General features: G+C 36.4%; 1 protein-coding gene and 1 pseudogene across 1 annotated transcript; one reads left to right on the plus strand and one right to left on the minus strand.

Annotated features, from left to right (window-relative positions):
• Positions 1-19,501: 19,501 nt before the first annotated feature.
• LOC113297027 (olee1-like protein) lies at positions 19,502-20,381 on the plus strand. Its single transcript, XM_026545416.1, has 2 exons — positions 19,502-19,710; positions 19,902-20,381. Exons 1-2 carry the CDS (start codon positions 19,536-19,538, stop codon positions 20,252-20,254), a joined length of 528 nt encoding a protein of 175 aa, XP_026401201.1. The 5' UTR covers positions 19,502-19,535; the 3' UTR covers positions 20,255-20,381.
• Positions 20,382-20,482: 101 nt separating this feature from the next.
• On the minus strand, positions 20,483-23,733 carry LOC113297025 (annotated as a pseudogene).
• Between the last annotated feature and the right edge of the window lie 1,028 nt (positions 23,734-24,761).

Genomic DNA, 24,761 nt, shown 5'->3' on the forward strand with positions numbered 1-24,761 from the left:
AAGGAAATGGACGGGTATTCCCTTGTTTATAGCCTAAAAGCACTTACCTGGTCCTTTTTCTGGGAAGTACACCGTGGATAAATAAACTTTTTATTTCATGCAAAAGCTCTGGAAAACAGGTTTTTTTGACACGATTATTCAGATTAAAATGTTTTTTAATCCACATTTTTTAAACGATGGGCATTATAAGTTATAACCGATAAATAGATAGTAAAAATAATTTTGATCAGTAGGTTTTTATCTAATGGTTATAACTGACGTGAAACAAAATCATAAATTACGTCGTTATCACGTTTTTTTACCATTTTCAATGGCTATGTAGTTGTCTTTGTCCTATTTGGCGATATTTCGAAGTTATAGATTCCAAGTCTCACGCGATTATTAAAATACGAGAGAGACTACTACAAGAGAAAGAAAGGAGAGTAAAAATGAGAGAGATTGGAGGAAAAAAAGAGAGGATAACTGGATTACAAATATACTGGAAGAGGCAAGATGCACGCAAGTCATCTTCATATAAATGCAGAGTCGCAGACTAAACGAGAAGGGGAATCATCTTATTTGTGTGACACCAATGTTAATAAGGATGGAAAATACCTAGAGATTTTCAAGAATATGAAGAGGTGATAGGAATAGATTTTATGTGGTACTCATTCCTAGTGGAGAGAGTTGCTACTATTGAGAAATATTATGCAAGGAGATGAAACAGGTTATGTAAAAAAAATGATAAGGTATCTACAAATGTTTCCTATGGAATAAGCTTTTCCTTCTACTATTAAGTAGAGAATATCTAAAGGATTAGTTAAAGTCGAAGGAGTTGTAACATGGACAAAATTTGTTAGGGAACTTCAGAGGAAATTGCGGTGGGATTACTCCATTTATCTGGAACATATCGACTTTCAACATGCATCTTTTAACGTCATGGAACAAGATTGGAAGAAGTTATATATGGAATCCAAAACGTGTTGTCATAGATGGGTTAATGTCCATGTTTAAGATTCAAGGATGATGTCTTTGAAAAGCCAGCTCAAGTTAGCTTTAAGTGGTCTTTTGATGAGAATCAAATTATTCTCATTCTGACAATTTATTGATTGATGGGTGTGTTGAGTATGTCAAGTAAGTTGTCATATATTAAATGGCAAACCTAATTCTTGATTTAACCTATTAATGCCAGTTTGGGTTTGGAATAGATTAGGTAGTAAATTCAAAGAAGATCATATCGCGGATTAGCTTCTTGCTACATCATTCGAATTCCAACCACATGCTTGTCCAGAACTCGAAACTAATCTTGAGAGAAAAGCACAAGTGTTAAATGAAAATCTCAAAGCTTACAAATTCAATCTTGAATTTGTAAGGTTTTGTTTAGGTAGTTTAATAATGATTTACAATCACTTGAGTTTACAATCCTAAAAATTAAGTATGTGAACTATAAGCTTCTAAAACTCAAAATACAATGCAAAATAAAGTCTTTGAGTTCGTGAACCTATTATAGAGATTTATTTGAGAATTTTTCTTTTGAGTTCAAAACCTATATAAAAGAAGAAGAAGAAAAAATCCCGAGATTTGATATCATTTGAGTTCGTGAGTACGAGAACCTAGTACAAAACAATTCACCTGAGACTTTAGAGCATTTAAGTTCGCGAACCTAATATCGTGAATTCCTGAACCTAACAAAGGATTATGCTCATGTAACTTATTTGTATTTGAGTTCGCGAACTTACAAAGTTTTAGTACCTTCTTAAGAGTTAGAAATCAAGCAAACTTGGTGTGCCAACGAGTTAAGCATATGTTAAGAACCATGAAAGCAGGGAAGCAAGCGCGTTCATCGCAAATTCTTTTTGAATTTGAAAAGAGTTTATAAAGAGTTGGTACAAGCATTTTTATAATTTGGGTACCTGCTAAAATATTTAGGATAATTCTTAAAAGTTATTTAAAAAGATTCCCACACGAGTTTAAAAAGAGAACTCAGAGCTAGCTTTGGAGTTTTTCTACATTTCCCTAAGATTTGTTTTCACATTCATTTGTATAAATTTTCATGGTTTTGGCAAAATCATGAGCAGTTAAACATTTCATATTAGTTAAAGATGTAATCGAATATCATAAACACGTTACTTGATAGGATTCTTAGTTTTGTAAATTAATCTTAAAATTATCGTCCATAATCCACTAATCATATCGTCATGTATAATTGAACGCATGTTTATTTAAGTATAGAATTGAGTAAATTTGTGTTCATATCTAGAGATAATTTAAGGATGTCAATACGGAAAAAATGACAAATCCTGATTACTAGTAGCATAGTGCGATTATTAAGTTAGAAATGATACCAAATAATTGCATGTAGATTATGATGATAACGCACTGCTTTGTTGAATCCACTAAGCGTTGGTGTATCAAGTTTGGTTGTTAATTTTTGTTCCAAATTCGAGTCGCTTGAGTAGATTACTAAAGTCAAGTTAGACCGACAACATAGAAATTAGACCTGTACTTAGGGTCAAAACTTGCGGGTCAACCCTAACCAGGACTGCGTGAACTCAACTCGGCTCGACTCATTGCCTGAAAAATCTGGGTTAGGGTTTGGCGTTTATTAACTTGTTATCAAACAGTTCGGGCTAGGTCCAATCCACGGGTTTCCCGCCAACCCACCATTTTTCTTTTTGATTTTGTTATTTGCTATGTTTACTGTCAACTTAGAACTGATCTTTGCTAATTAGCAATATTAACAAAACTTGGTTTACTTTCACCCTCAATATCAAATAAATTTAGATTCATCCATATCAATTGATTCGCATATTATGAATACCCATCTTAACAAATGAACAAAAAATATTATTAGAAGAAAAAAACAAAATTGAGACTTGAATGCTTATAGTCTGAATGATTATAGAAAAGTGCAAATGAAGATATGTTTACAAACAAAGAGATTGAGAAGAGATAGACTAGACATATTATACTCGAGAGTTGAAATGTATCAATAGAGAAATTTTCTTTTTGATGGAGTTTTAATAGAAATACTACACTAGGGAGACGACGCCATAAGAGAGCTGTGAAAAAAAGGGAGAAGGCGACATGAGAATTAAGACACAAAGGGATTAAAAAGAATTAGGGTCTTCTGATGGGTTTTGGGTGGCGGTATAAATTCACAAATGGTATCTTTTTTAATTGACCAAACTAAGTAGAAATTAGAAAGAGTCATAATTGTTGTCTACGTGGTTATGGTGTTACCTCAGTAGCCAAAAGTGTTGGGTTCAATACTCCCCACCCATAATTATTTTTGCGTTTTTAAAAAATGGAATCTACTTCTAAAAAATTCACGTTTCTATCCACCTATTATATCTAGGGCTAACCCTCCTAGGGTTAAAGTTGGGAAAAATAAACTCGTGGATTAAACGGACCGGGTTATGGTTGGTCAAAGTCATCCCAGAACTCGCCCAACCCGTCACGGGTTGACCCTAACCTGGACCGTTGTCAGCTTTAATAGAAATATAGTTACTCATAAAGACATAAATACACATCGAAGAAAATGAAGACGTCATCCTTTATTTTGAAGTTATTAACTACAAGCTTGACTTATTCTGTTTCTATCTTTGTTTTGAAGACTTTATTCACTGAAACACTACATGCGAAGTTAAGTTTGTTACAAGGAATTTATTAGTGGTAACTTGATCATTATCATAAGATCGAAGTATCAAGAAATGATATACAATATTTGTTACGACAACTTAAGTATATGGAGTTACGAAGTATTGTTTATTTATGGACTTCTTCTTTTTGACATTGCACTAATTGGTAACTTATTTTTATTTAGAGTGTTGAACTTTCGAGTGAGTCCTTACTATAAAAACCAATTTCAGAAAGCATTTATTGAAGTAGTAGACTTGTGAAACTCGTTCTGTAGACGAAACATGATTCATGAGCGATCCTAGAAGTATGACCGATTTAAAGAATGATCGCTGGAAAGGATCGATTCCTTGTGTCAAGTATCGATCCCAAGTCAGGACCGATCCCAGGACCTATCCTGACTAAGTCTAGATCGTTTTTGCATTTTCGATTTATCCGCTGTCTTCAAGATTTTACAGACATCGAGATATGCACGAGTTAGAATGTGAATGTTCATAAGTATCGACATAATGTTTGAACATGCGTTAAACTTTAATATCTCATTATTCAAGTATATTCCTTTGATACTCAGGGTATTTAATTATGTGTTTACCAACACCAGAGGTTTGCATATCTCTAGTTGATATATTAGTCAAATACACGGATACGTGCTTGAAAAAGCCTGGGTCTAACAACTACTCCCAATATTTCGTTTAGGCAATATGTATGGACTAACTCCAATATAATTCCAAGAGAATCAACTAGACAGTCAGACTCAATCAAGGAAAATATATTCAAGAGTTATATCTCAATTTTTCAAATCAATCTGCAATCGAACAGATAGGAATCTGTGAGCCGGATCAATATGAGAAATAATTTGGATGGTACCAAAGACCAATATCCAAGCGTCAATCAATTCCAATCAACAACCAAAGGTTGGATTAACCAATTGATTGAACTACCACAACCTGTGATATTTCAATTATATAGAAAATATAATGCGAAAAAGAAATAACACAGACATCAGAAGTTTTGTTAATGAGGAAACCGCAAATGCAGAAAACCCCCGGAACATAGTCCAGATTTGAGCACCATACTGTATTAAGCCGCTACAGACTCTAGCCTACTACAAGTTAACTTCAGACTGGAATGTAGTTGAGCTCTAATCAATCTCACACTAATTAAGGTACATTTGCATCCTTACGCCTCTGAATCCCAGCAGGACTCTACACACTTTATTCCCTTAGTTGATTTCACCCACAACTAAGAGTTTCTACGACCCAAAGTCGAAGACTTGATAAACAAATATGTCTCACACAGAAAAGTCTATTAGAATAGATAAATCTGTCTCCCACAGAAATACCTATGAAGTTTTTGTTCCGTCTTTTGATAAATCAAGGTAAACAGGAACCAATTGATAATCCGGTCTTATGTTCCCGAAGAACAACCTAGAAATATCAATCACCTCACAATAACTTAACTATATGGTAGTAGAACAAGTTATTGTGGAATCACAAACAATGAGACGAAGAGCTTTGTGATTACTTTTTATATCTTACCTATCGGAGATAAATCTCGAGCGAATCTTATAGAAGATAATACTCAATACGATAGAACAAAGTAAGATCAGAACACGCAACTACAGAGAAAATAGTTGGGTCTGTCTTCAGAATCCCAATTAAGTCTTTAAGTCATTAACCTATAATGGTTTTAGGAAAAACCTAGGTTAAAGGAGAATCGACTCTAGTCGCAACTAGTATCACAAATGAGGTGTGGGGATTAGGTTTCCCAGTTGCTAGAGTTCTCCCTTATATAGTCTTCAAATCAGGATTTGCAATCAATGTTACCTTGGTAACAAAGCATTCAATATTCACCGTTAGATGAAACCTAATTTAAGATTCAAGCTAATATATTTCTACCGTTAGATGGTCTTTATCTTGTTACACACAAATGAATCATACCTTCATTTAGATATGGGTAACCGTACCTAAACGTGTATATTGAGTTGGCTCAATAACAGTTAACCGAAGTTAGCCATATGAACACTTTTCTCTTAACCTTGTTCATCTTAACACTTCTAGATCAATTGATAATTAAATGAATCTAATTCTGTTACTCATAGAGTTGTTCAATTGTTTATATTCTCATAGAAGTATACAAGACACAATTGAAGTAAAATCGGATTGATTCAAAAGAATCAGTTCATGAACATTTTAGCCACGGTTTGCAAAGATTGCATTCCTTAATTTATAAATATATTTGTTCATGAGTATGAAATCATACATAACCGAGTTAACAACTTGAACTACTTAAATTTGAAAACGCATACGCGAACTTAAGTTCTGGATATTGGTCAGAAGCCGACAGTTTGCAAACGGGTACGCAAACTTGGTTCTCGGACTTCAACAGTTAAATCAGTTTGCGAAGGGTATGTAAACTTAAGTACCCTGATTTAAACAGTTGAAACTGTTTGCGAACAGGTATGCAAACTTCTGGTCCTGAATTCCGTCAAAACAGTTCGTACACTAAGTACACAAACTATAATGTATCCAGACATGGGTTTTAGCTCTTAACTCTCATTTCAATCATTGAAACATTCTTAGAAGACGACAATAGCTGTCTTGCACAAACTATTAGCTTATAAGAAATTCTCAAGTGATCGAATGATCAATACGAAACATTCCGAGCCTACATCAAATGACTGTCTCACACAAATCATGTAAGATGTTACAGGTGATTTTCACATGATCATATTTTGACTTTCTTCAAGAATAATGATAAACGTGGTTAAAGCAAAAAGCTTACCAACACATATTTCAAGAAAGATATAAGCAAGTTAAACTCAGATCGAAATACCAAGTGTGTATAATGTAAAGTCTATATAGCTATACGACTTTTGTCTCAATAGGAGATAAAATAAAATAGACTTCTGATTGATAGATGAGTTCAAGTCTCCACATACCTTTTGTTGATGAAGTTCCACAAGCTCCCCTTAGTAGTTCCTCGTCTTCAATCGATGAACGCCGTGAAGTCTAAAGCTCAACTACACATTCTATCCTAATCGGGGACAAAGCTATAAGTATACTAGAAATCAAGACTTATAGTTTTGACAACTAAACTTGACAAACAAGCTTGAGATAGTAATGCTTGCGAGTTCGACCGAGCAGTGCTCTAACAGTGCTAGCTAATCTTAGTCGTTATACGATGATTGAAATTAATTATGAGTTGGAATAAATTTGGTATATGATAATCTCAGAATAAATATATATTGCAAATCCTAAGAATTTTCAAAATTGGTAGATCTTGTTTCACAACAACTGTTGGTCATGACACTACAAAAAGGGAGTATTATATCCTTACAAAATTATCCCTAAAACATACCTATGTAGTGTAGGAAAGATAAATTGAAAGAGATATGAGTAATCTTATTAGGTGAAACAAACATCTTGCTTAACCTTATGTTTAAAGAATTCTTTGGAATCAAAAAGTTTATCGTCTTACTGTTAGTGTCAAACTAAATTGTTATTTAGTTGTCGTTGATTATTAGTTGTTAAGAACTAACAGTATAGTTATGTTCGATATACAAAACTTGTTTATCCTATGGCCATTCTCTTATGATATAAGATTACTCAAGTTTGTTTGAGTATCTGACTATTGCATGCAGATCTAGTGATTCAAGATATACATGTGAGGATTGTTGATTGGTCAACGTTAAAAGATTCTATTATGTGTATTTAATCAATAGCAGAATCAGGTTGTTTATGTTAGTGTTGATGGTGGTTTTTAGTATAGGGCGAAAACTGTAAAAGTCTTCCTACCTGACCTAGCATCAAAAGTAGTAGACCTTGATATGTTTATATTCCACAAGGATTTTGAAGAATATATCAGAATCTGATGAGTGTCTATGTCTCTCTTCATATTATATTGAAACTCAAGCTCCTAGATGAATTGTTCACTAGTATAGAGCCTAATGAGTATTTAAGCACCTAGTTGCATTACTCACTAATGCCGGAGCCTTCCGAGTATTCATTCCATGCTATGTTCCCAGCCGAACTCTTGATTTTGACATGACATGACAATTAATGTTCGCTCGCAACTGAGCAAAATGAATTTCCCGAACTGTCAGGATTAAGATATGCATGGAAATACTCAATTAGGGGCGCGCAAAGTTATGATGCCCTCTGAAACATAATTAGTGATTTCTGTATCAATATGCGAAATTCACCAAAAATTGATTGGTTTTGCGGCAACCCGCAAAATTCAGTTCTTTAACCTAATTTTATCAATTTGCAAAAATTAGGTTTTTTGCGCCCTGCGCGATAATTCGAAACCTATTGGTCGAAACTAAACCTTGGAAAACTAGGAAATTGATCCATCACGGAGCTAGTAGGAGCAAGATCCTACCAAAAATCAGAAAACAAGAAATAAAGAAGAATTGCGGCAAGTAAGAGCAGAAGCAAAAGGAGGCGTGGCCACGACACTTGGCCGGCCGATTTGCCTCAACAGGCGCCGCTAGTGGCTGGCCGGCCACGCTCCATGTTGCTACTTGTCGTCCCCCTCTTCCCACCGACCAATCAGATCACTCCAAAAGCGCCACGCGCACTTTTAATTAAAATTGGAAGTTGGGTTGGTCGACACACCTAATTCCTTAAGGAATTAAACATAGGCTGCCCATGTCAGTCTCAAAACAATCACGACCACACGATTTGGCCAGCCGATTCAACAAGCTTGGCCTCCTCCCAGCAAGACCGAGCAAACTCCATGGTGTCTGCCGGCGGGCCCACAATCATCCCAGCCAATCAGAATCCTCTTAGCCCGCCAGTAACATCCCTGATTGTTGGCCAGAGTTAGGATGGTCGTGTTGTTGAAAGAGAAGCTCAGCGAGCTAAGACCAACCATAACGGTCTCAAACCCATCATATCCGTCCGACTTAGCCAGCCCAGTTGAACGGTTTAGATCTTCTTTTGAACGATCAAACAGGTACTGGTGTGCTCACCAGCGACTCTCCTTCATGCCCCGCCGGTCGACTTTCCCACGACATGCCAGGAGCATAACAAATCGCTTGATCAAAGATAGGGTGATCGTGGGTTTTGAAAACCCTAAATTCGTGTTAACGGCAGCATGCTACTGTCGCAAAACGATCACGACCGTCCATCTTTACCAGCAAAATTGACTGGCTTAGATCTAATTCCAGGCGGCCAATAGGATGCCAGCACGCTCTCCGGAAACCCACCTTTGTGTCTGGCCAATCGGCCTTCTCAAACCAACTTTCAGTGTCTTGAATCGATTAGCTTAAAGAGGGTTGGCCACACAGCTTTAAAACCCTAAATTGAGTCAGCGGCATTACGCAACTGCCGCAAATCATCTCGTCTGTCCAACTTCGCTAGCCTAGTCGGACGGTTTATATCTGATTCTGGATGGCCAACAGGGTAACATCGTGAACACTGGCCACCCCTCTTCCATGAGGAGCGATCGGCCAAGCCACAACTTGCCCATATGGCTTCAAACGATCGCCCAAAGGTGGCCAGTCGCGCGGTTTGCATAAAATTTTAATAATTCAACGACAGCCATTAACTGTAGAAAATCATCTCGGCCTTCCAACTTCGCTAGCCGAATTGACCGGCCTAGATCTAACTTAGGCGAAAAATAGGATGTCGACGTGGTCGCCAGACGTCACTCTCCTATAAGGACCGATCGACCTGCCTTTAGCGCGCGCGAATGGCTCCTGGAAGCTTCCCGAGAATGGCCGGTCACGCTCCTTTTAATACATTAAGCTCCGCGACTAACTTAAACGAGATTTGTACAATGATGCTTTACATGCATCGAATACATACGATATTTTATGAGTATCGGTTTCACGAATAACTTAGTTATTTAACCTAATAGCATTACATGTTATTCTTTGCGGCAAGTCTCATGACTTGACTCGTCACACATGACCACCTGTCGCCTGGCTTGCGCGTGATTGGTCAAAATAACTAGGTCTTGCAAACAAGACCCACTCAGCAACCTGCTGCATATTTTCCCACGAAAATACTCGAGACATCAAACATGTCACAAACTGGGGGATGATCATCATGGTATTGGTCTGGCGGTTTACAGCGTGCGGCGTGCAACACGCCCATTATGAGAAAGTGTCAGGAAAGCGGACAGTTAGTGGCGGTAGAGAAGTAGTGGGTGTAAACTGAATCGTCTTCCCCTCATAGTAGGGACGTGGTTTTCTACATTTTCACATGATCCCACTTCTCCATCACTCAACCACTCCCACTTCCTATGAGATCAGGGTGCGTTCAACTATGACTTGCATAAATAGGTTTCAACCTATTTCAATCAACAACATAATTTTGGTTAACAACGCAGTATCCAGAAAAACACCAAGAACTGGTAGCTTACATTCCGCAAGCCAGTTCCATATTCTGATACAAGTCATGAAACAGCTACACCTTCGTAATTCAACATTCTGATCTCTACACCTTCTTCGCTTCCCTCCCTAAGATCAACCTTCTCCTTGACTTTGTGACCGAATTGAATCTGGAACGACCATTTCTTGGTTTAGGCCAGAGTCTTACAGATTGATCTCTTGAATCTAAAAGTACTCATTGCAGTACATTTGTTTAGGGTTTGAATTCGTTTCTCATCAACACATCCAAATTTACCAAAAACAGCAAAACCGGTTTTCACCCCAAAACAATTAGAGCAATGCTTGGTTGTTATCTCAAGCTTGTTTTCAATGTCAGGTGATAAGAACTATATCTTGATTTTTAGCCTACTAAATCCAGTCTCGGACTAGGTTTGAATTTGTAGTTGAGTATCAGAGATCACCCTTAAAGACTAAAGATTGACGAAGATATTTGAAGAATTTTTGAATCAGGTATGTGAATACTAAACCATTTTATTTACTAACTATCTTACCATTCATATTGTTAAGACTATGTCATAAGACTTTTACTATATTTACAAATAAGAAGTTTCGAGTCAAGCTTGTCTTGTAAAAAATCTCGAAATATGGTTTAGCAAATATGTTCAACGGTCCTTAACAATATTAGTTCTATGAATTAATTTGCGGATCAATTGAAAATTGTCCATGAAAATAATTTTATCATTTGGGAATGTTTCAAACATCATAAGAGAGAAACATGAACTTCTGATATTTCTTCCAAGAGTAGGTTGGCGAACCAGTTCGCAAGCCATAGGTATTTGAGTTTCAAAAATACAGGGAAGGTTGGCGAACCAGTTCGCAAACTGCAAGTTCTGTTGGGTACAGTTCACGAACCGTGGTGAACTGAAATTTGAAGTTGGTAGAATATGCTAGCAGTTGACGAAACCGGTTCACGAATTGTGATCAACTGAGTTCGGTCTAGTAGGGTTGGCGAACCCGGTTCACGAACCATAGCACCCTGACTCGGAACAAACCCTACGGTTCACGAACGTTCTACCAATTGTCCCAACATATTTTAGCAGATTCCTAAAGACTTATTATTTTAATATGTTTAGCATTGCTAGAACTCTCTTAAACACTTCTAAGACTTCATTGATAACTTAAACACTTACGTGTGTGCATCATGATCAAACTCTTAGGTGTTTAAATGAACATCAAATTGTTTTTAGTTCTTTGGATAACTTGCCAAAACCGAAAAATCATTATACACAGTTCCGTAACTGAACCTAAGTGTATATTCTTCTATTGTATTTTCAAAATTTAAAGTGTCTGCTTGATTCCCAAGTTATCTTAGCTTGAATTCTAAACAACTCTTGGTCCTTGAAAAACTAAAAACAGAGATGCTCTTTCAACTGAGAAAATTAATCCCCGACACTTTGTTTCCTAGTTTATTCTATTTTCGTCCTCTATTGACCTAGGTTTCCTTTGAGAAATGTAATTAAGTCTACAACTGAAAGACTTCGCTTTGGGGATTCGTGAAGCCAAGTTCGACTATCTTTACCTTGATAGTTCGTGTATCCTGATCTTGCTTTTACGTTATCGAGGTTTTCGTAATCTTTCTCAGGAAAGATGGATAGTAATTGCGAAGTTCTTTTCGTCTTAGGCTTTGTGATTCATCAAGATAGATATATGAAAACTGGTCTTAATTGATATTTTTGAAGATTGTTTTTGAGAGGTGGTAAAAAGATCCAGGATTCTCATCTAAGTGAGTGTAAGTTTTCCTGATTATGAGGTTTGATAGCTTTGTCTATTACAAATAGATTTTCTCACCTGGATCTTTGATCTAAACGAAAATCAAATAGCCTTATCTGTTATACTTCACTTCGGATGAAGCAACTCTTAGTCTGTAAAGGACGTCAGCTAAAAGGAGCATAGAGCCTCGCAAGGTTCAAGATACGTAAGGAGCGTGACTGTAACTGAATCGATTGGAGGTTGGATTCGGTCTCAACTACACTCCGGTCTGAAGTCTGATAGCAGGCCAGTGTAGGTAGCGGCTTAATACAGTTTGGTGTTCAATTTAGACGAGGTCCCGGGGTTTTTCTGTTATTGCAGTTTCCTCGTTAATAAAATTCTTATATGTGTGTGTGTGTGTGTGTGTGTGTTTTACTTTTATGCATCTTTTGATTGTTAAAAGTACTACAAATGTTCATACTCCGATTAAAACGAAAAAGTTTGTGGTGTCTTGGTACCCTTGCGTTTTCAGTTGGTATCAGCGCGGGTAAACGTTGTTAGACCTAATAAATATGTGTTTGTATTGATCCTTAGAGCATATCCTAATGGGAAATATTTTTGGAAGGTTTCTTTCGTTCACCTGTAATGTACACCAAAATTCCTTAAAGATTCTTCAGAAATTCCTATTTAGAAAATCGTCCTCGATTTTTCTAGAAAGTTGTAATTCTGTTGAGATTTCCAATCTCGGAATTGAGGATGAAGAATTTAAAGGAAAAATAATTGCTCCCTAGGCAAGATCTAAAGTTAAGAATACGTCTGTAAAAAGTGTTAGGGTATGTTGTCTTAAAAAATTGCTTATCAATCTTTTTAATGAATGCAACAAAGGAAGATCTATAAACGAATATCTCTTTTTGGCTATTAAAGACACTCTTGAATTCTTCCACCGTCTTGTTGTGATAACAAACAAAACTAATTCCTTGCATTGTACCAATCCTCACAGAAGTTTTGTTTCAATTATGGAAAAACTTGACATGTCAGAAAATCTTGCACATTCTCTAAAAGGAAGACTGCAAAGATGTTGACACCTTCTACTTGTCAAGAATCCAAACTATTTGATCACTTCAATAAATGAGAAAAAGATCTAAAATACATCTGTGTGATCAAAGATCCTAACTCTTTTGATTATGCCTCAAGTACAAGAGATGACAACTATCATTCTGAGATAATTCATGAGCATATTCTTGCTCACCCAGGTTCTTGGTATTAAGAAGTAGAATTACCCCATCATGTATATAGCTTGAGGTGGGGCAAACTTTAGATAAGTAATTTCTTATGTTTGTGTTTTGGTTTTACCGGTCTCTCTATTTTCTTGTCTCTTGAAGTATTGTGTTAATCCCACTAATATCTAAGGGTGCACACGGTATGGTTCGGCTCGGTTCTTGCCGAGACCGAGTACCTGTACCTTACACCCTTCGGTACCAAAAAAATGGACCGGTCCCGGTACCGAGTACCTCGGTTCCGGTTCCATTCAGGACCGGCCGGTTCCGGTCGGTACCGGTACCGCTTCCGGTTCCATTTCAGGGGAAAAGAAAAAAATTTCATAAATATTAAAAACATTGTTCTAAGCATAACTGCATAAGCATAAGTGCATAACTTCATAAGTTCTAACTTCTAAGCATAATTTCATTAAGCATAAGCATAAGTGCATAACTGCATAAGCTACAACTTCTAAGCATTATTGCAACTTCTAAGCATTCCACAAGGAAGAAGTTCCATTTCTGGACATGTTAGCCCTATAAGTCCTTCCACAGTAATTGCAAGAGGGTTCTTCAACATTTCTCCGAGTGAAATGACGCCATATTTCCATCACTGACAAAGTTAGCACTTCCTGTATTTGAGCTCAGTGAATAAGACATAATACATGTGAACAGTGAACTAGTACATGAAATTTAACTATCTTCAATCCTTAAAGTGGACTAGTACATGAATAAGAAGAAGAAAACATATAATCTAGTAAACATTGGACAATCATTTATAGTGCTTCAATCATTTACTGTGAACCAGTACATGTGAACATTTAAAGTTTAGTAATTTGTGAAATATGTTTAACATGTGCTTCTAGTACTTGTGTGACATGCAGTTAAGAAAGAACATAAAGTTCAGTAATCAGAAAGAGGCTATGTACAATGCGTTCCATAAAATTCTTTAGACAATGATTCCCATTCTATAGAAGAAGATAAAAATGTTCTACTGTTATGAAATTGTAAAGTTCGGGATTTTTTTACCTTGTGCAATTGATGCAGTCCTGCGGCTCCTGCCTTTGATAATGTACCTTGATTTTACTTGTCAGGAAATTGCTCTCAATTGGTCTCAATCTTTGGCCTGTAGAGTGGGGTAATGTAGCTTATGATCAGCAAAATCTGGCAACTCATTGCTTATAAATTGCCACTCTTAACAATGACTGACCCAATCTTATACAGTCAATTAAAAACTCGTATAGGAACACTAAATTTGGTGGTTAAGCTCAAAATTACAAAAAGATGCATTGAAATTGTATGATAAAATGCCTGTTCTACTTCGATTTCCCAGAATTAAAATTAAAAGCTAATGAAACACAATTAGCCAGGAATTCAACAAACCCAAAATAGAGACACGGAAACAAAAGGCAAGAATGCTTACAGAGGTAAGAGTGGGCTACACAAGGTTCTGTGAACTGGTTATCTAATTACTTGTGAAAATCCATACAAATACCTCTGGAAGTGAACAATTTAGCTTTCTATTTCAAGTATGATTCATAATAATTTTTCAAAAACATTCATCAATAGCCTTTAAACTAACTCAATCAAAAGAATGGTAAACTAAATACTCAGAGTCAAATTCAACACCCATGTTAACATTTTATCAGCATTCACAAAACTAAAAAACAACTATTAGTCTATTACAGAAATTTTTAGGTAACCCTAGCTTTAGAATAGCATTTCCATCTTCACGGCTAAACTACTGCTCATGAATCAAAGATCTAAAAGCAAAAAAAATCATCCAAAAATGTGACAGAACACTAAAAGCCTAGATTTAGTTTCAGAAGTGTAAAAGAAACAACATCCGTATGAAGAAGAAAAAGATCTTACGGTGATTGCAGTGAATCCTTTAAGCCGCTACTCGCTAGAGAAAACAAAAATCCGTTAATCTCAATCACAGATTCACAGACATGCATACAAAAATTAAAATCAAAAAATTAAAAATTACTTACCACCGGAATTGTTCTTCTAATTTTCTTCACACCGGAATTAAAAACGAAGAGACAGACGAAGTAATACGGTTTGAACTTTTAATCGTTTGATTGAAGGTTAACAGAGAAGATGAAGATCAGAAGAAGGGGAGAATTTCTTCTCCTTCTCAGAGAGAAGTACTGAGAAGAGGCGAGAAAAAATTAAAGAAACTGAAACCCTAAGAATTTCTTCTCCTTCTCACAGAGCTTATATACCCCCTATTAATCCAATGGCTGAGACAGATCCCTTATCCCCTAAATCTAACGGTCAGAATTATTCGGGACTTCGGTCCGGTACGGGACGGTTCATGTGTTGGACCGTGTACTTGTACCCCTAGAGCTCGGTTCCTATTTTTGGGACCGGTACTTGTACCTTGTACCTCGGTTCGGTCCAAAATCAGGTACGGTTCCATCGGTTCCGGTTCGGTCCGGCGGTCCGGCTCGGTTCCTGTGCACCCTTACTAATATCTCTTGGATAGTTTAAATTTTTTTTTCCTTATTATCTTGAGTTTTTCTCCGTAATGGTGAAATTATATATACATGAGTAAAGTTGTTAGGGGTATCATGATTTATCTCATCAAGATATTTTTGGGAATACATCTTTCGTTTGATAAGAAATTTGAGTATGTATCAGTTTACCAATCTATCAAAAATTTTGGAACACTTATCAATAAGTCTCTGTTACAATATCTAATTACTAGATATTCCATAGTGGTTCGGTATTGGTCCAAGCCTATAAGCTTTTACTGGGTTCGGGTTCACGAATTTCCTTATCTTCTTCAACTGTTCGCGAACGACAAGAGATAAAAAGCTAGGGTTACTGAACCAACTTCCTTTCTTGTGCTCTTGTGTGTAATTTCCCCCCCTATATAAATCCATGATTCAAGGTGTTTGGAGCTTCAATTGAGAAAGGGTCTATCATACAAAGGTGTTTTTAAGTAAGTTATCTCATTCATATTCTTCAATTTTACTATTTTTAGTAAATCATAGTTAGAGTATGGGATGATGGAAAATATAAGAGAAACTCTAAGGAATTGTCTCAAGATATTGTAAAGCGTAGTCACAAGGATAAAGGTGAATCTAGTAATCAATCTTATTCTTGTAGAATAGTCTTTGTGAATGATGATTGTTCTAGTGCTTATGACAAAATTCTTTTAAGAGGTTTTCTTCTTAAAAAGAAGATGGTCAAGGTCAATTGCATACTAGGGAACTATCTTGTTTTGAAAAGTATAATCTTGGTGACATCTTTGATGGTCATGGTGAAAGATTTGATATTCTTACAAGAGTGTTTTATGCAAATGTCCATGATGTTAATTTTGAGAAATTCTCATTCGAACCATGATTGGAAGAAGAGTGGTTGAAGTAAATAGAAAAGTTTTGGCTAGAATTACTAATCTTCCTACGAGAGATTTTACCTTTCCTAGAACAAGGAAAGAAAAGCATCTTGTGAAACTATCTCTCATCAACTTAGTGGAAGAAGTCTTAGTTGGAAGAATTGGAAATTTCCTACCAAGGATATCTCCATCGCTTTAAGAGTGTTTGGAAAGATTGGTATTCCAAATCTTTGTACTTCTACAACTGAAAATGATATTTTGCGGAATTTGTGCACTTTATTGATGTGGGAGCTCGTGGCCTTGATGTTTGCGGATGGATTATACAACAAATGGATACTATGAAGCTCTATGACAAGAAGCTAGGTTTTCCATGTCATGTTCATATAATTTTTCAACATTTTGACATTGCTCTGAGTGGTACTTTAATTAAAACTCCCACTCCCGTTCTCAAGAACTCATACAATCGTATGAGAGGTAATGATCTCAAAAGAAGAAGAAGTTCGTCTCCATCCTCAATCGGTACTTGTTCCTTAGACATTTTACACAAAATTCTTAGGAAGGTTGACAACAAGGTAAAATGTGTACCTGAACGAATGTGTTTACTTGGTACAAAATTTCCCGAGATTAAGGATCATATGGAGAAAATTCAAGTTTCTTGGAGTGAGTCAGAAAATGAAGATGAAGATGATGCTTAGCTTCTTCATATTCTGTTACTAGTTAACTCCTTTTGTTTTACCCGAGTATGATGGACCAACAAGTTCCTGTCAACCGACCATTGCATAATCCACTATGAAGAAGTAAGTCAAGCCTTTCGCGTTTCCTAGACAGACATGCTTATTCTGCCAAGCATACGTTACAAGTAGATGATGATCCTTCTAATAGTGATGATGAAAACCAACCTCACGTGGTACAGATCTTATCTATAAATATTCACCACCGCCTGCTAACGGAGTAACCTACCAAGATCAGGAGTTGAAGTGGAAGGTTTTAAGGGAGCCTAACATCCAGAATCATACATTGCATCTAAAACAATATTCCCATTAATTTCAATGCAATACTACCACTTGATACCCTTGCTTCCATGTGTCCAAAAGCAGGGGCTATTCGACTCGGCAAAGACGACACCCTACCAACTGCTCATTGTCCAAGCATGTATCAATCTTGGTGACATTACGCAGACCTCTGTCACTTCTCCAACAACTTCAAATGTTCGAGATACACCATCTACAATACTTGCATATTCGACATGATCATCTTCTGTCAAGTTGGAATCTCGGCATGTGTTTGTGTGCATCCTCTAATATTTGAATTTCTGCTAAAAAAACATTCATACACACATCAAGGCTCTTACGAAGAAAAAAAGCAACAACAACATAAGCTCGTCTCATATCTTATTTTCCTTGCCACGTAACCATCAGAGAGTCTAACAAGATATCTCAATTAACAAGCAAATACAGAAGCCAAAACAACCCCATCACTAGATTTGTAAACTTCAACCACAACTCTTGCCCATACTCCTTCCAACTGTAATATCTGCAAGATCCACACAAACTAGCTGACAAAAATATTAACATAACAAATGTCAGATTAAAGCAGTAACTGCCTTATGCATTCCACTGCCCTCACCTCCATGTCAGACAGTTTCTGGGACTATAAAGATGCATGTGCCTTTTACTCAAGCCATATGCTCAAGCAAAAAAAGAAGACTAAAGTTCATCATGTTGTCGGCAACAAACTTCATTAGTAACTAAACCAAAAGAGAATTTTGCATACACCATAGTCGAAGAACTTGAAAAAACTAGAGTAAATAGAAGTAGATTGTTGGAATTTAAGCTTCATAATCAATATACTTTATGCTTAAACCTGATCATGTAGAACCCATATACTGAAACATTCATCAACTCTAGTTTAAAAACACTCTACAACATCTAAAAAAGCTACGCCAGAAAAATGATTTCTACCAACATTAGCTGAGCATAATAACTGACACCAACATAAGCATGATTGCATATTAGCATGATATATAGCATTACTACACCTGTATATATGAAGAAACATAAAAGATTATGAAAACAGATTATGTGACTTAGCTTCTACTTCCATTTCCTCTCACTTCAATGATGGAATAATCAGAAAAACAGATGTACGTATTAAAGGCTAGAAGAGAACTTAGTCATAGCCATGTGTCAACCAACCATGTCCATCATTAGTTGGTTGACATTTCACTAGGTGATTCATAGGACACCTAAGCAGTTGAGTGTAATCTAATTTAATACTAACTTTGATTAACATAGAGATGATTACCTTAATCCAAACTGGATTTGTTGTTAAACCAACATAAAATCTAACATTAAAAACTTAAAGAGTACCAATTTGGTTGAAATAGTTAAATTAAGAACACACATTGTTCCCTCTATAAATGCAGAACGTTTTAGAGAGAGGGAGATTCCATTTCAATACTTTTTCGCATTTTTATTTATTGCATCCCGAATCGTTAGTACGATATTTAGTCGTGATCTTTGAAACCGAACTGCTTTGTTAAAGGCTGAATTTGTTAGGCGTACTTAAGACAATTATCTAAATTTAGGTGTCATTAAATTTTTATCAAAAGTAAAAACCTACATCCTTGGTAATACACCACACGCTTCAAAATAGAATTACAGTTTGGTGGAAAGCCCGAGTTTCAGCATACGTGCCACCAGCAATTAAACCTAGGTGTCACCTTTAGCATTTTCGCCGTTGTGTGTGAAGGGCTATTGCAGTTTAAACTTCGCCTGCAAAATTGAAAACTTGGAAAACTTTTGACATACCCAATTATGTGCACAGGACGCTTTTGATTAGTTTTTTCGAGCTCCATATGGGGTTATGTATCTACTTTTACCCTGCATGTGTTGCCGTTCTCTCATTTTAGCACGGCAAGTTAAATTTTCATCATGGCATCTTCCCTCTCTCTCTTTAATTAGGATGCTTTACTCAGAGCAATGTGTTTCTAGGATGTTCATGTGTACCACTAGCATGAGCATTTTCCATATGGAACAAAGGCTGCATATGCATAAATAGAGATCTAAAACAGTTGATTTCGTCAAGAAGCGGTCAACCGATAACTACCCATGCAAATTGTCAGGAGAAACATACAATAAACCACCTAAATATAAACTTGCCATTCCTACCTATATAAATCAAGCACCCTTGATTTTTCTTCATTAAAAATAATAAAAAACGAAGCATGGCAGATTTCTTTCGATCTTCTTCCACCGCTGCCATTGCATTCTTCCTTTTCTTTTTCTCCTCGCACTTGGTTAAATATTCTTGTGCAGAGAAATACTTGTTTGTTCAAGGCAAAGTTTATTGTGATACATGTCGTGCCGCATTTGAGACCGAACTAACTGAATATATTGATGGTAAACTAACTGACATCTCTCCCTTTGTTCTTTTACCGTGGCTTTTAGCATTGCATACTATGTAATCCATTATATATTCATTTCTTAATTAATGATTCGTGCATTAGATTTTTTTTTTTTGAAAATTATCTGTTCAGTAGATTGTTTTGTATTCATTGGTTTAGTTATTTCTTCTACTCTGGTTAATGTAGGTGCAATGGTTAAACTAGAATGTCGTGACATTGAAGGAGGTCACATTACATATTCTTTGGAAGGAGTAACCAATTCAACTGGTGTCTATCGACTTCCGGTTCAAGGAGATCATGCGGAAGAAATCTGTGAGGTGTTCCTAGTAAAAAGCCCGCTACCCGACTGCTCAGAAATTCTGAAAGGAGGTGCAAGTGCCCGAGTTCAGATTACTTCCGACGATGGTGTGGCAGACAATACTCGATATGTGAATTCTTTAGGGTTCTTGAAAACAAAAGCTATAGACGGCTGTGTCAATACTCTCCTTGAAATGGATCTACCTCCAGAAGCTATGGTTCCAGAGTCCACCAAAAACTGAGCATTTGGTTAAATTTCTAGGCAGGACTTTTCCTTGTAACCTTGAGTCCATTTTATAATAAGTTCTAAATTTTGATACATCAAGGCAGAAAATGAATCTTATTCATGGTTGATACTTGAAAGCTTTTCTCATTTGAGCACATATATAGTACGTACACACACATGTAATTCATTCACATTTTCTTTCTGTTAGCAAAGGCAATCACCAAAAAGTGCAGATTACAACATCTGACTAATAGACTATGATTTTCTTTCTTTCCCCTTCTATTATTTGCGTATCACAAAATTTTAAGTTACATCAATGGCAAAAAAAGATGAGGAACATTGAGCTAAAAATTACATACTGATACAGATATTACACGCCCCTTAATCTCCCATGCTCTAGCAAAAGGAAGTTAACAAGCTTTATGTTGTTGGTGCGGCTGTGAAAGAACAATGTAACCACTGATCAAGGTACAGCACAATTTGCAGAATAGAATACATATACTTGCAGCATGAAAACAGTCTTCGACTGGATAGATTTCAACTGCTATATTAACTAGGTTAAGCGACTGCTGAAGGAATTAAAACGTTTTGCCTACTGATTAGAGCTCCTAGGCCATTAAGTTTCATCTCTAGATCTTCATAACCTCTATAGATATGGCTTACTCCCTCAACTTCTGTTATCCCTTCTGCAGCCATCCCCGCTAAAACAAGTGAAGCCCCACATCTTAAGTCAGTTGCAGTCACTCTGGAACCATATAAGGTGCTGGAAGATAAACAGAATACAGAGAGAAACTTTCAGAAGACATTTTTGTATAAAATTATCACAAGACTCTCTCTTTTTCTATCGTATTCACCCGAGATAAACTGTTTGCATAAAATACATAATTTCAGAAGAGACTGCTCCAAAAACTTCAACATCTACAAGTAGGAGAGAAGTTTAATGTGTGAATTGTTCGGTATTAAGCGATGCTATTTGATGTCGATGCATGACCCAGTATATTATTTTGAAGTGTTAGCATTATATGTTGTTATAAGAGAGTGTTATATTCGTCGGGTTGTGACAACACGAAGGTCCTGAACTCAGTTCGAAACTCGTCATCATTCTCACTTCTGCAGACTAGTCAAAATAAAAATAAAGAACAAATGTTGCATACCTTCCTCGCTCCTTCCCATAAATTAGTGCAGTGCTTCCACGAACTTGAATTCGTGCTCCAAATTTCTCCAACTCTCTTACTAGAATTACAGAAGAAATAGCAATTGTAAAAAGTGAAAAGTCGTCGAGAGAAACAAACAAAAGCAACTCTGCTGGATTAAGTATGAAATACCCAACATTATTCGCCAAATATGGTTTGACAGAACATAATGAATGAAATTTACCATGACGCATACGCCCTTCAAAAACAGACTCTTCCACAGAACTTGTCCCAGTACATGTTGTAAGCAGTGCCATTAATTGAGGTTGCAGGTCTGTAGGAAACTGGGGAAATGGTCCAGTTCTAACATCAAAACCTCGTAAACTGCTCTTTGAAGGCACTGCTGAAATCTGGCAAGATGATGATTTAGAAACTAACAAGACAATTTAGGAGAAGAATGAAGAAAACCACTTCAGAACTGATAAGTGATGTGCCCAAATATACTGTCCCTCTTTATTACTCAAAGGAAAACACAAAAGGAAAACACAAATCTTCAGATATGCCTCTAAATCCATGAATTGTGTTTATGCGGTATCCATCAGAAAGTCAGCCCAATTTCTAAAGAAAATAGGCAAACAGAAAAAGCATAATAAACATGACATGTACGTGCCTCAACGCCGTTTGATTTGCTTTGCCTAATTCTGCAACCAGCAGCTGACAGCTGAGATGATACATGGAGAGGAATGACCGGTGACATTGAGAAGCATGAGCGAGTAATAGCTGCAGCAATCATTTATGTACCAGCTTCGATGCGGTCAGGTATAACGGTATGCTCAGGACCATGCAACCTTTTTTTACCATTGATAACAAGTGTGCTACTCCCTGCACCTTCAACACTAGCTCCACTAGCATTTAAGAATTCAGCAAGATCAACCACCTCAGGCTCCTACAGCAAAAATAATTAGATTACTCGGTACAACTATTCCAAAATCTCACAACCAAAACAATAACTAGTTAAGCTGTTTTCCATCAGAGCATACTTTGGCAACATTTGATAGTACGGTCTTTCCATCAGCCAATGAAGCAGCCATCATGAGAGTTTCAGTTGCACCAACACTAGGATAACCTAGAAGAAAATTTCCTCCAACTAGCCGTCTTCCATTTGCAGCATGTGCACAAACTTTTCCATTCCTGTAAATGTTAGTTGCTCACATAGGTTAATAGTTGACTCTTTGGTGATGCGTTAATGGTCACTCCGGATTAAGAGACATAAGAAAGCACTATCAAATAAGCTAATATTGCTAGGGGATTTCAAAGGAAAAACGTATAATTTGAAAGATTCCTGGAGTAACATGTTAATCCTATTGGCAATTGTAAAGTGTACCAAGATTATAAGGCCTTTTGGTAAGGTTAACCACATATTATCCTTAGTACTCCTCTACAAAGTATCTACAAAGTCGACAATGGTATATATTAAATCCCGCCGTTGGTCTTCTAGTTGAACTTATGGGTCACAGAAGTAAACTCCTGGCATTTACACTATGTGTTGGATTAACACATCAGAAAACTGACAAAAAAAATATGTAAACATACAAGATTTTTTTTACTTTCAACAACTATTGCATAAGCACCTTAATCAGACCATACTAGAACCATAGTTATCAGACAATAATTTTCAATTGATTTTAATTTACAAATTAACCCAAACAACAATCTGCATTTCACATAAATCTTCAACCAAAAAAAAAAAAAGGAAAAGTTAAATTGGCAAAAACCTGATATAAGTTTGAGATATAAACTTACTTCACCTCAACAACAGCACCAAGAGATCGAAGCCCTTGAATATACAAGTCAATAGGTCGAGCACCAATATCACAACCACCAGGAAGTGCAACTACTGCTTCTCCAAACCTGGCAAGAATAGGACCCAAAACAAAAAACCCACCTCGAATCTTACTAACTAAATCTGAACAAGGTTCAAAACAAGAAACTCCATCTGTATACTATCAACGATCACTTGCCCGTTGCTTAGAACTTCAATCCTAACACCTAGAGAACGTAAAACTGACATCATTGTTGTAATGTCAGATAAGTTAGGGATATTGTGAAGCTTTGAAGGACCAGAACAACATAAAGTTCCTGCAAGAATTGGTAATGCTGAGTTCTTTGAACCACTAATGTTTACATGACCTGATTGTGTGGTTCCCCCAACAATAACTAGTTTCTGTTCTGGAAACGGAGTTTCTATAGGGGATGTTTGTAATGTTGAAATTTGACAAACTGGGTGTGTCTTTCTGAGGAAATTAGTGGTGGGTTTTTTGTGAATTGATTTATTAATCCAAGGTTGGAAAATGGAAGCCATGATTCAGTCTAGATTTAGAATCGTTTTATCGTAAGTTGACTGAGATTGGGTCGTTTCTTTCTAGTGGTGAACTCATTTGTTGTTGTGAGGATAAACCTGAGTGTCTCTCTACGAGTTGAAAAGGTGCTCAACTGCTGACTGATTGTTAAGATTTGCAATCATCTGTTGTAAAGGTTGTTTGTTTTTTCTAAGTTGTTTATTTGGAAAGAAAAGAGAGGAAAGAAAATAGATCGAGAAAGATCGCAAAATATTTTGGCACATGTCCCGAAACAGTATTAATGTGTTACGAGGACTTTGTCCAGGGTTACGAGGTATCTCAAGGAGATCCGTGTTGGACGCCACGAGGAAACCTATATTCGAAAGGGAAAAAAAAGAAAGAAAAAAATCTTATATAGGGCTGTTGATTCTGGGGGTTTCATCCATGATGCTAATGTCTAAGGAGTGTCTTAAAGGTGCGTTAAATGTCTACTAGGATTTTATCCGTTTCCGAGTATTCGAGATTCTATAAGACCCGTCGGATATCGGATATTTTTTTCTTAATATATGGAATCGGATTAGGCTTCATCCGAATTGTTAATATCCGATATCCGATAGAACAAGGACATATTTGTGATTTATCCTAACCATATTAGAGTCGAGTAGAAGAGTAAGGAAAAATATCTGATATCCGATATGAAATGTTTGAGAAATTGAACTTAAATTTCAATTATGAACATGTTTTACATGGTTTTTAACATTTTTTTATCAAAACCGGATATTATCAGATAAATATCTGATATCTGATATTGATATCCTATAGGGTATTATCGGATATCGAATATCCAATAGCGCTTAACCTATTGGATACGAATTTCCAAATATCTGACGGATATTCATCCATTGACACCCTAGTTACTCTATCACCTAAATAATAATTTAAAATAGGAACAACTCTTCAATTTCTAGTCATCAACAACAACGCAAAATCAATCAATCATCAATAACAAAATCAATTATTATCAATAACCCTTCCATCACAGCATTTACAT

The sequence above is a fragment of the Papaver somniferum genome, chromosome 7 (assembly GCF_003573695.1).
Source record: "Papaver somniferum cultivar HN1 chromosome 7, ASM357369v1, whole genome shotgun sequence".
NCBI classification, from domain to species: Eukaryota; Viridiplantae; Streptophyta; class Magnoliopsida; order Ranunculales; family Papaveraceae; genus Papaver; species Papaver somniferum.